General features: G+C 38.0%; 1 protein-coding gene across 1 annotated transcript; it reads left to right on the forward strand.

Moving 5' to 3' along the window:
- The first annotated feature begins 10,123 nt into the window (after nucleotides 1–10,123).
- On the forward strand, nucleotides 10,124–12,345 carry DDX53 (DEAD-box helicase 53). Its single transcript, XM_003415950.3, has one exon. The coding sequence runs from the start codon at nucleotides 10,153–10,155 to the stop codon at nucleotides 12,037–12,039; it is 1,887 nt and encodes a 628-aa protein (XP_003415998.1). The 5' UTR covers nucleotides 10,124–10,152; the 3' UTR covers nucleotides 12,040–12,345.
- Nucleotides 12,346–13,386: the final 1,041 nt, after the last annotated feature.

Below are 13,386 nucleotides of genomic sequence, written 5' to 3' on the forward strand. Positions count from 1 at the left end.
TGTCTATTTCAATCTAATTAGAGTTCTTGAAAGTTTTCAGGATACACGTCCCCATACGTGTTTGTCTCATACATATGTCCCTATATACATTTTGGACCATATTATATATTGATATAATTTTTACTTCAATTGCCAAACATTATTTAGAAAACTCAAGTGGAGGAGAATATTCAATTTCATTTATCCATATTTTTGCTTATTGTGTTCTTTCTTCCTTCACTCCAAGTTTCCTTTTTTTTTTTTTATCATTCCCTTTCCATTTAGAGAATGTCCTTTAGCCATTATTAAAAAAAATTTTTTTTTTTTTTTTTGCTGGTGATAAATACTTACTTTTCATTCATCTTAGAATATCTTGATCTCATCTTCATCTCTGAAGATATTTTTTTCTGGATATGGAATGCTGGTTTGATAGTTCTTTTCTTTCTTAAAAAATGTATCACTTTATTCTTACCTCCTTAGATTCTGGGGAGAAATCTGCTGTCATGTGAATTGTTGCTCTCCTATATAGGTAATGTGTCATTTCTCTCCAGCTGCTTTCAAAATTTTTTGTCTTTAGATTTCAGAAGTTTAACTATGATATGTCTTGGCATGAATTTCTTTGAGTTTATTGTGTTTGAGGTTCAGTTATTTTCTTGAGTCTAGGACATACCCTTCATAAAATTGGGAAAATTTCAGTCATTATTTCTTTGAATATTTGATCACACCCATATTCTTTCTTCTCTTCTGGAACTTCAATGACAGAATGTTAGACCTCTTATTTATTATTGCTCACAGGTACCTAAGGCTCTGTTGATTTTCTTTTTCAGTTTGTTTTCTCTCCGTTAAGACTGTGCAGTCTTTATTGCTCTATCTTCAAGTTTATGGTTTCATTTCTTTCTCATCTCCATCTTTTGTGGAGCCCATGCAGTGAGTTTATTTTGATTATTGTATTCTTCAGTTCTAAAATTTCTATTTGATTCTTCTTTATATGCTCTCCTTCTTGATAAGACTTTCTTCTTTTTTCCCATTTGTTTCAAGCATGTTCATATTTGCTCATCAAAGCATTTTTTTAAATGATGGCTGCTTTGAAATCCATCTCATATAATTCCAACGTCTGTTTCTTCTCAATGTTGGTAACTATTAACGGTCTTTTCTTATTCAAGTTGAGATTTTCCCGGTTCTTAGTATATGAGTGATTTTCAATTTTTCCATGGACATACTGTATATCATGAGACTTTGGATCTTATTTAAATCTTCTGTTTTTACTGAAACTATACTGTCAATAGAACTGGGACCCTACAGTGATACTGCCAGGGAAATATGGAAATCCAGGCTCCCAATTCAGCCTTCACCTATACTGTAGAGAGAGTGAAGCATACCTAATTGCTGTTGGGTGAGGGTGGAAGTCCAGGCTCCCCATGTGGTTTCTACTGATATGATGGGGGAGGCCGTGGAAATGAGAGCGCCTCGTTATCTCTGAGCAGTGCTGAAAATCTAGGATCACTACTTGGTCTCCCGGTACATTACCACAGCGGGGAGGGGGAGAGACATTTCCTTACCAACAGATGAGGGTGAAAATCTAGGATCCCCATTTGGCCTTTGCTGATGTGCAGGGAGGGAGTACGTGTGCTGTGTTTTTTCTTTTTTCATGATATAGAAGTCGGGTAAAACCCAACCCACTGCCATCAAGCAGAATCCAACTCATAGTAGTTATTGTCAAAACAGTTTGTGTCTTGCTCCTTTTCTGGTCCTTTGGTTTGAAAGAACAAGTTTTTCTTATGACTATTTTTGTCTGTGCCTGTGGGTTTTACCAGGTTGCAGGCTTCTTTAGCCAGCCCCCTATCTAGGATATATAGGAGACAAAAAGAAAACACAGGGAACTCACTGTTGTGTCATTCCTCAAGTCTGAAAGTCCTTAGCTGGTCTTCCTTTTTCTCTTTACCTTTCAGCGTTTTCTTATGTTTGTTTTATATGTAATGTTTAGAGATTTCATTTATATTTAGCAGGAAGAATATGTAGAATATACCATCTTGTCAAAAACCAGAAGTCTCCTCTTTTTACTGTTTTGCTAAAATGTCTACTAGAAAATTTAAATTTGCATCTGTGATTCACCTTATATTTCTATTGGACAGAGATGCTGTAGACTCTAGGTTTCTCACTTGAAAATGGGAGGATTAGAACAGATGCTCTTTAAAGTCAGTCCTTTCCACCTCTAAAATCCCATGATTCTAAAGATTATTGTTTGGCTTCTTTATACAATGCAAATAATGTATACAATACTGTTGCACTTTCCACTTACCTACATCAGAGTTACCAGAAATAAAATAGCCCTGGAAAGCCCTCCAAATTCCTCAAAATAGAGGAAAAGGATAATAGAAGGTTATTATTATTTTAAAAATGAATACCACCGTGTTAACATTTCCATGGGAAAGAGTTGGTAAGCGAGAATTTCTCTGAAAGAACTTATTGCAGGTGCTAATCAGCTTACACTATTTTTTACTGTTTGTGCAGAAAGGAGAATTAATTACCTCAATAGCCTCACTTCTTCAAATACTTAAGTAATGCATCCCCCCAGTCTATGGAGAATAAACTAAATTTGATAGAAAAAAGTTTAATGGGCAGCTAAAAATAGCACTGTAATCTCCTTGAAAGAACTCCCAGTACTCCCTCCTCCCTCCTTTTAGAAAAACTTTCTTTTCTGAAACTGCTAATGAATGGTTCCTTTCTCCTTGTGATTCTCTCCCCCATCTTACATCTTCCCACATATTTTGAAAGACTATTACATTTCATTTTCTTCTAACATTCATGATAAGTAATCTTCCTGAAATCCACTGAATCCTTAGCAGAACAATCTGAACAACACATCCATGAAATCTTGGTTTCCTAGAAGTCTTGTTTAAAAATTAAGACAGTGACTTTGAGATTTTGTTATAAGGTTAAAAGTTCTCTCCCCATCACTGCAAGGTTCTTCAGTGGTCCAGTTGTCTCTCACTCCAATTGCTTCCTTTGCAATACATATTTCTCCATCATTCACAAAAAGGCCCTTCTTGAAGGTCATCGATGAATTCCTTCTTAAAAAATTTAGTAGTCTCTTTACCTCCTGTCCTTCCTGCAGTATTTTACATCATTTACCAAGCCTCCTTCTTAACGAGTTCTCTTCCTTTATTTCCTATTATATTGATCTGTTCTGATTGCCTTGAACCTTTCTTGTTTCTTCCTCTGTCTCCCTGTCCTCCTCCTCTCATTATCTAATCACATGAATTCTGATTCTTTAAGACATTCTTAAACCTGTATTTCATTAATCTTCATATCTTGGGATGAGTATTCAGTCTCCCAGTTTCGACTATCACTTCTATGCTGATTATTCCTAAATTTCTCATTCTGGCTACTTGTCTCAACTACAGTCCCAAATCTCCAGCCATACATAGCATTTCACTTGTATGTCCTCACAACACCACAAACTGGACAGGGCTGAAACCAAACTCCTTTTCTTGCCTTACAAATGGTTCCCCTGCAACTTCCTAGTCAAATGGTTCCAAGATTCTCTGCTTCAGTGAGTCCAACTTGTAAGCTTGAGTCATTTTTGATTAAACACTTCCTTCATCCGATCTGTAGACTCAGGCATCAAATCAAGCACATTTTTCCTTAGAAACTGGAGTGTGGTGGAGGAGAAAAGACTTTGAAGCTAGCCAAACCTATGTTTAAATTTCAACTCAGCTCTTTAACATAACTTTGCATGAACTTGGTATATTATGCAACATTTTAGAGCTTCAGAAATGTAAAAACCTCTTAGCCATCGGTGTCTTCATGTGAAAGAGGAGGAAAATAACTACTATGGAGTTGCTGTGATGATTAAATAATATATTTTAAATATTTGGCATATAGTAGGACTCAAAAATGTTAGTCGCTTACCCAACCCCTTCTCTTTGTATTTGCTCCTTTCTCTGAATTCCCACTGCTACATTCTGTTCAAGTCCTTCAGTCCACTGTATTTGAATTAGTTCCCCCGCTTCACTCCATTTCACTTGTTCTGGCATTCTCCATGTGGACCTGCCTTCTCTAATTAATAACCGACAGTATCTATCGTATCACTTCCTCACTCTAGGTTCAACACTGTTTCTTTTCTTTTCTTTTTTTACCATATTAATTTGAATTTTTTTGACTGTCTTTAAGGTTCCTAAAAGTTTCCTCTTCCTATTGCTCTGCCTCAAACCATCCTTCTCCATTTCCCTTTTCTCCTTAACCTTGATCTTCTGTCCTAGTTGTCCAGGCTGCTCACTGCTCCAAGAACACATTGGCCCTTCCTCTGGAGCTATAATATCCTCCTATCTCTAATTCCACGCTTCTTCTAGTGACAGAAAGGGCCTACCTCCCTTATGGATCTTTCTGGAACTCTCCAGCCTTCAGTATCTCCCTCCAGTCCATCTCATCTGCAATCATGATTTAGTATCTGAAAGTATTCTGAACTGCATTTGTTTGCTAATGTTCTAGCTCATTGTTTATAGGTCCTTGGGTTTCAGTTACCAGTAACATTTCAAAACCAAAACTGGCTAATGGAATTCCCTTCTCCTTTTTTTGTTCAGTAAAGACCTTTAAAAAAAAACCCTTGGTGACATCTTTTCGTTTTTAAAGAGGTATTTTACAAAAAGTAGAAGAGCGTTAAAAAAAAAAAATCCCAGTGCTGTCGAGTTGATTTTAACTCATAGCAACCCTAGAAGACAGAGTAGAACTGCCCCAATAGAGTTTCCAAGGCTGTAAATTTTTACAGAAAGTGGACTGTCGCGTCATTCTCCCACAGAGCAGCTGGTGGGTTCAAACTGCTGACCGTTCAGTTAGCAGCCGAGTGCCTTAACCACTGTGCCACCAGGGCCCCTTAGAAGGGCATTAGGTCAGAATAAAAGACTGTTTAAATTGAATAAGCTTAGCTTTACAAAAAGTATTTTTATTACCCTTAATTTTTTTTTTTTCATTTTGATGTGGATGGACCAGAGGAAACTCTATCAAGGAAACTTTTTGACAGGTATTTGGGAACTTCCATAATAGATTTTACACACCAACTGCTTCTGTAATAGGGATCACCGACACTTGGAGATTTCCTACTGTGAACCAACTCCTATAACTATGTATGTGCCTGTGTCTGTGTATGTGTGTGAGATAGGTAGGTCATTTTACAGATGGTAAAACCAAGGCACAAGAAGTTTGGAACTTGCGCAAGGACTCACAGCTAATAAGTGTGGAGCTGAGATTTGAACCCAGATATTCAGGTTCCAGCGTCCTTGACCACTATCCTATACTGCTGCCTCCTCTTTAGGCTCTAAATATTGAGTATGATTCTGTGCACAAAGCAAACATTCCAATATGTGCAATCAGGATAGCAGCTTTTGTCATAATATATCACATCTACAGAACAGAATAATGTCTAGATGTAGATCACCCAAGGAAATCATTTCTACAGAGGGTATTTATAAACTGCAAGGGACTGTAGGGGTCTAAAATCAACTATCATTACTATAATCATCAGTACTAACTGAAATTCCGTAAGTCAAGTTCATCTCAGGTCATCAAAACAGATGTATTAACTAAAATACTATCAAGATTGTTTCTATGGGGGCCCCACATAAAATATTTTAGGCCAGCGATATTAATGCATCAACAGAATTTTATGATTACAAATTGGCCCAATCCACGCCCTGCAATATTTCACTTTTACTGTTACCTATAAGGCCATATGGGGCAGTTCTACTCTGTCCTATAGGGTTGCTATGAGTCAGAACCGACTCGACAGCAGTGGCTTTTTTTTTTATATAAGGCCATAGGGTGCCCCCTAAGCAAAATGGTCAAGTCTGCGTCAACCCTGCTCACATCTTTATCAATGCCTTTCTTCTTACCTTGGGACATACTTTGCCCACCCTTTACTAAAAACACAGTCCCATTAAAAACCTCTTAGCCATGCCCTGAGAAACTCTTTAAAACTTGAAGTGAAACTATTTCCTGAAGTCACCTTTAAACTAGCAGTTTAGTTCAAAAAGTAAAGCATGTTACCCATGAGTACTGTACTCTTTTAAAAAACTATCTAGAGGAGACCAAATGGACTACAGTTACTCTAAAGCATAGATAAGAAGTTTAGGGGCCAGTGAGCCTAAGTTAATGGGAGTGAAACAATTAGAACAGAAATAATGAGAATATCGACACAATGTAAAGAATGTAACCAATATCATTGAACATTATGTGTAGAAATTGCTGAATGGGACTGTGTTTTGCTGTTTATATTGTGTACATTTTCACCAAAAAGACAATATTAGGAAAAAAATTTTAAAAAACTCTTAGCCAGCTGCTCCACTAGAAAGCAGCTAATTGACAACTTCACACTTGCGTGTCATATTTTTCAAGAGCAAGTTAGTAAGGTGCCAAGCCATAAACCACAGGAGTAAATATCTAATGGGAACATTTCAGACACTAGGGATAAGCCAGTTGTAGAGATATATGGGGCAAAGAATGTTACGCCAGTGACCCTTAATATAGATGACAATCAATTTCTCCAACTGATAAGGCCAATCATAGATGGTAATGAATGACTCTGAGAGCACAATCCCTCTTCGCATCTGCAAAACCCAAAAAGTCTTCTATCAGTTCTGTGTCAGTCTAGTAATTCACTACAATGAGCCCTACCTTAAAGTGTACTGCTTTGTACTCAAAGGTTTCAAACTACCCCTCGCCCCACTCTATGACCTTCCTTCACTTCCGTTTCATGGCTTCTTCTATTCTCCCGTATCACCCACGTAAAACATCATGAGTAGAAACAAGCTGATTGTTCATTCATAATAAAAGGGAAAGGGCCCCTGTCCACAAGTCAAGAAATAGTTTTGGATTTGTACTCTCGTTGATTTGCTGAGTACCCTTCATCAAGTCTGGAAAGATTTCAGGGCCTCAATTTCATTGCCTCTATTAATAAAGGTTTATTAATAAAGGGGTAGAACGAGATGACTTCTGACATACCCAACACCTCTACAATTTAGTGGCTCTGTAATATCTAGTATTATTCAAACTAAAGATGAAGGTTATAAACATAGAGGCAGAGCAAAACAGTGTACTAAGTAAAAGCCACACTTGACTAAAGAAATTTTCTTTTTTAATGGTTAATGGGCCAGAAGATTTTGGGAATGCTTTAAAACTCCTAGTATAATTCACAGAGAAATGTCAAGAGGTTGTAATGTGACTTGGTCACGATATATCTGGCTGAATAACCAAAGGAAAAATACTGATTAGAGAATCTATGTTTATCCAGTGCAGTGTTTTCCAAATCGTATTACAAGGAACGATAACAGTTGTGCAAAATGTTAATAAGAATTGCATTTTAAGGGTAGTGGGCCCTTGATGACTGACTGAACTTAGTTACTCACTTCTCAAAAACAGGGTATGAAAAGGAAGAAATAATAACTTAATTGTGGAGAAACCTGGCTAACATCACTTAACCAAGTGATAAATCACGCTGATATCAGGTGCGCCCACACACACATAAGATCACTTCATCTCTGCGGTATTTTCCCCAAAACCCATAACCCCGTTCTAATCACGTGAAAATACATCAAGAATAAACAGTTTGAAGGATACTCTACAAAATTCTGACCATTACAGCTCAAAATTGTCAAGGTTATGAAAAACCAGGAAAGGCTGATAAACTGTCACAGACTAGACATGACAACTAAATACAATGTGGTGCTCTGGACTGGATCCTGGAACAGAAAAAATACATTAACAGGAAACCGGAGACATAAAGTCTCAAGTTTAATTAACAGTAATATACCAATGTTAATTTCTTAGATTTGACAAATGTACCATGGTAATGTGAGATATAAGATTATGGGAAACTGAAACTGGTTGAGGGGTATACTGGAATCCCCTGTACTATCTGTACAACTTTTCCATAAATCCAAAATTACTGAAAAAAAAGGTTTATTTTAAAAATATGAGGAAGGGCTCCACTGACAGATTTCTTTGAGAAATTTTGGGTTAAACAATTGGGTTTCCCAATGCTTGCAATATCAGAGCTACTGGGATACGTAATAGGCACTGTGACTCTAACAGAGGGGATGTAGGGTGCTATATTTCTCAAACATACTTGGCTAGGAGGCTTTTCTTTTCTCCAAAAAGCATCTTTTAGTAAAATGCTGATATAAAGAAGATTCCTCCCAGTGAGTCATAGACATATTTGTGACATATGAGTCCTATGCTCAATAGTGTCCAAATTTTAATAGCAACTTTGGCTGAAGAGAGAGATGTGTCATGAACATTAAATGTGAAGAAGACTTGAAACTGGAGGATAATATGATGAGTGAGAGAACCAACATTAAAGTTATATTTAATAGGCTGCATCAACTGACGAAACCTAGTGGGATGAATATAAAAGGATAGATATATAGTCTACTTTTAGGCAAATAAAGAAATAAGCAAAAGTCAACCATGAAAGTACAGGACGAAGAAGAATGGACTTAAACGCCCATCATGTTACTAATAGCAGCTTTGTGTCTTAGGAGTTCTTAGGTAGAATAGAGCTGTCATGACCAAAAAAAACCCAGTGCTGTCGAGTCAATTCCGACTCATAGTGACCCTATAGGACAGAGCAGAACCGCCCCATAGCATTTCCAAGGAGCACCTGGCAGATTCGAATTGCCTACCCTTTGGTTCGCAGCCGTAGCACTTAACCACTACGCCACCAGGGTTTCCACTGTCATGACCAGTGAAGAAAACCTAACAGTAGCAGTAAGGGCATTTCTGCAGAATACTTTATTTAGTTCTATGTGCTACATTATAAAAGGTCCTCAATGAACCATTTCCAAAGGAGCGGGGACAAGATGGTGTGTCTTAGAAATCATGTCACATCAAGAAATGTAGACTAAATGGGAATTTTTACCTTGATGAACAGAAGCCTTAAGGTGATTTGACAGTGGCCCTGAAGTACACAAGGATACAAGGAGGATCCAGCCCATTCTGTGTAACTTCAAAGGGCAAAAAGGCCTAAGAAAGCAGGAGGACGCACATTTACTTCAATGCCATCTTTGTACCCATCAGAACTACCTCATAACGGAATGAACATCTTTGATAGGAAATGAGCTTTCCGCCTTTGAGACTTTTAAACAGATACTTGGATGTCTATGTGTCCAGGTTGCTACCAGAGTGTCTCTGGCATTGCACTTAATAAATGATTTCTGCATAATATTCTAGTGCTAAGATCTCCGAACCTATGAAACCACTAGGAGAAAAAAATTAAGAGGCACAGGGAAAAAAAGAGAACCCATTGAAAACAGCCCCTAAGGTATCTTAGACCCCACTCCACCTCTCTTCCAACCAACCATCATCCCTGAAATAGGATCTGGAAACTGCCTGAACAGTATAATTTAGTTAAATTGCCATCTCTGAGTATGCACCTATAAGACTTCTGATGCGATAATTTAAGTTACACTACAGGGCCGGGAATGGAGCTCTGGTAGTGCAGTGGTTAAGAGCTCAGCTAACCAAAAGGTCATTAGTTCAAACCCACCCGCTGCTCCTTGGAAACCCTATGGGGGCAGTTTCAGTCCTATGGGGTTGCTATGAGTCGGAATCCACTCGATGACAACGTTTTTTTTTTTTTAATAGGACCGAGAAATGAGGAATTGATCTACACCAAGTATTGTTGCGTAAAAAAACTACCAAACCAAATAAACACACAAATACATGAATAAATTGTTTTTTAAAAACCCACTATATTTTTCTCCTCTGGAAATAACTGTCTTATTATTAAAGGAAAAAAAAAAGACTTTGTGGCTAAGTGCAAGGCCTGTTTGAGCCTCCTCAAAAGTTAAGAGACACACACTATCAGGGTGCTCCTCTAAGTGCCGGCAAGGTCGGTCCCTAACACTGGTGAGTGCCTCTTTAAATGTTGAGTCATAGGCTCCTCCCTTACCTCCACCCTAGTCCTTGCCCTGTGATTGGTCAGGCTGTCAAGGCCCCACCCTGACACCACATGGCATAATGGTTCCCCAGGTAACCACTGTGTCGCTACCTCGAGAAGGTGCATTTAACCGGCTGTACTATCTCTGCTGGTTCAGAGCCTGACTAGCAAGAGGCCGCTCTGCCAGATTTTCCAACCACATGTAGGCGGGAGGCTGGTGCAGATACAACCACTACGCAGCAATGTCCCGCGCCCCGGAGTGGAAGCAGAAAGAGCCTAATCCAAGAGGTCTTGAGGCTCGCAGGGATGCCAGGGACAGCAGAGGCAGCAACTGCAGCGGCCCCTCCGGCTACCTGGAACCTGGGGCCTCCAGCTCCCGTGAACCACCTCTGTGCTTTAAATTGAACAACAATGTGATCGGTGCTGTGATTGGTCGTGGTGGATCGAAAATCAAGGACATCCAAGGTACAACAAACACTAGAATTCACATAATAAACAGTGATAGTGAAGCAGAGGTAAAAATTTTTGGTAGCCACACCATGAAAGTGAAGGCCAAAGCAATTATAGAAACTATTGCTAAAAAACAAGAAGAAAGTTACCATTCAGAATGCAGGGTTAATACTGCTGCTACCCAATCTTCTGTTGGAAGAGATTTAAGCACAGGTAATGTCAGCAGAGAAGGTCGGCCATTAATAGATTGGGATCAAATTCGGACACAGGCTGCTGAATGGGAAAACAGGAAATGGGCAGATTTACCACCAATTAAGAAAAATTTTTACATACAATCCATACCAACAAGTTCAATGCCTCGATTGCAAGTAGACAACTGGAGACGGGACAATTTCAATGTCATGTGTGATGACCTGAAAGACGGTGAAAAACGTCCTATTCCCAATCCAGCCTGTACATTCGAAGATGCATTTAGAAGTTATCCTGAAATTATGGCCAGCATTAAAAAAGCAGGTTTTCTAAAACCAACACCAATTCAAGCGCAGGCATGGCCAATTGTTCTACAAGGAATAGATCTTATAGGAGTTGCCCAAACTGGAACAGGGAAAACATTGTCCTATTTAATGCCTGGGTTTATTCATCTCAGTTTTCAACCATTAACTAGAAACAAACGGAAGGGACCCGGCATGCTAGTCCTTACACCGACTAGAGAATTAGCTCTTCAAGTGGAAGCTGAATGTTGTAAGTATTCATATAAAGGTCTTAAAAGCATTTGTATTTATGGTGGTGGAAATAGAGAAGCACAGATACATGACATCGCCAAAGGTGTAGACATCATTATTGCAACTCCTGGCCGACTAAATGATCTGCAAATGAATAACTTTGTCAATCTAAGAAGCATAACCTATTTGGTGTTAGACGAGGCAGATAAAATGCTTGACCTGGGGTTTGAACATCAGATAATGAAGATTTTATTAGACGTGCGCCCAGATAGGCAGACCATTATGACCAGCGCAACTTGGCCAGACAGTGTTCGCCGAGTAGCACAATCTTATTTGAAAGATCCTATGATTGTGTATGTAGGTACTCTGGATCTACTTGCAGTAAATACAGTGAAGCAAAATATAATCGTTACTACAGAAGAAAAGAAACGATCTCTTCTCCAAGAGTTTCTGGAAAGTTTGTCACCCAAAGACAAAGTGATCGTGTTTGTCAGCCGAAAACTTATTGCTGATGACTTGTCAAGTGATTTAAGCATCCAGGGTATACCTGTACAATCTCTGCACGGCAATGGAGAACAGAGCGATCGTGAGCAAGCATTAGATGATTTTAAAAGGGAAAAAGTAAAAATACTGATTGCTACTGACTTAGCATCCCGGGGCCTTGATGTTCAGGATATCACACATGTATATAATTATGATTTTCCCCAGAATATCGAAGAATATGTCCACAGAGTGGGGCGCACTGGGAGAGCAGGAAAGAGTGGCACATCAGTTACCCTTATCACTCAAGATGACTGGAAGATCGCCAATGAATTGATTAAAATTCTGAAAAGAGCAAATCAGTTTGTCCCAGACGAGCTTGTGACAATGGCTGAGAGATACAAGGCATATAAACAGCAGAAGGAAACAGGAAAAAAATCAAGAAAATCTCGAGGAAAAACTAAGTGTTATTGGTAACTACACTGAAAAGTTGTATCAGGCTACTAAAAGGCTCAAGATATGTTAAAAATAATGCAGTATTTAAGATACATACCCAAGTACTAGAAACATACTGGTAATGTGACCAATTCTTAAAATAATACTGCTAAGCATTTGATGTTGTATAGTTCCTCAATAAAGTTACAAGTGTTTTACTTAAATGTTGTGTTGTTCCAAGTCTAGTTTCATTTATAAGGCTGCCATGTCCATCAATGTCTTCTCTAAAACACTTAGTAGAAGACAGTGATGCTGCTTTTCTTGCTTAAAAATGGTTGTACTGAATAGAAACATATTTTTTCATTAAGTTAATCCCAGTCAAAATATTTTTCCTCCAGTTGTTGGTGCCACAACTCCTAAAATTATTTCCATTATCCCCCTCCTCTATTTTTTTTTTAACTCCTCAGAAGTGCTGAATCTTGTAGAGTATTCCACAATTCTATTTTATCAAATAGATGGCACCAACAGAGTATAATGCCTAACCCACTGGGAATCAGACCCTCATACAAACTCTGTCACTAACCACTGATTAAAAACTCTGGGGAGGTCATTTGATTTCTCTAGGCCTCAATTTTGTCTATTCTAAAAATGGGATGGTTATATTAAATAATTTTGGGGTTCCTTCTCCTTTAAAATTCCGTGGTATTATAACCAAACTTGCATACCCCAGCCTTATATGAATACTTTAATTTTCTAATCTAGGTAAAATCACATCTTTGGTTAATACATTGAAGGAAGAAACCCTTTTTAATGACCAGAAGAATGCATTCTATATTTTTATTGATTTTTGTACTGTGACTCACAGGTTGTCTCTTTTTATTCTTTGCTTTTCTTTTCATCATATTTTATTTTCAATTTGTCTTCAAAAGGTCAAAACCACATATAGACATCAGAGGAAAAAATGAATGTGAAAGAAAAAATATATCTTATCTACTGGGGGAAACGCACTAAAAACTCAAATGATACTTTTGTCATAAGAACCAATTTAAGTAAAATTCTTCCTAGTTTTATTTATAGTTCTATCTGTTATGCTTCAGAAGCAATATTCATCTTCTTACAACTGCAAAAAGAAATCCCCATAATGATGCTAAATAAACTTTACAATTCAGTAATCATGAGAACATTTGAATTAGTCAAGCCTTAAAATTTCTGGCAAAATACAGAAAAATTAATGCAAAACCACCTTTCTTCCAGCATCCCTCAGTTGTGATCCTAACACATATGTCAGAAATTAAGGGAAATATGTATACACTCTAGGTATAGGTTTTTGAGGTTTAAAGTCTGGCTTTAAAGGCTCTTTATAAAGGCTTCAATATCTCTTAATAAAAT

This window comes from Loxodonta africana, chromosome X (genome assembly GCF_030014295.1).
Source record: "Loxodonta africana isolate mLoxAfr1 chromosome X, mLoxAfr1.hap2, whole genome shotgun sequence".
NCBI classification, from domain to species: domain Eukaryota; kingdom Metazoa; phylum Chordata; class Mammalia; order Proboscidea; family Elephantidae; genus Loxodonta; species Loxodonta africana.

Excerpts from the sequence above, each read along its gene's own strand:
- DDX53 (XM_003415950.3), top strand. The coding sequence starts at position 10,153 with ATGTCCCGCGCCCCGGAGTGGAAGCAGAAAGAGCCTAATCCAAGAGGT.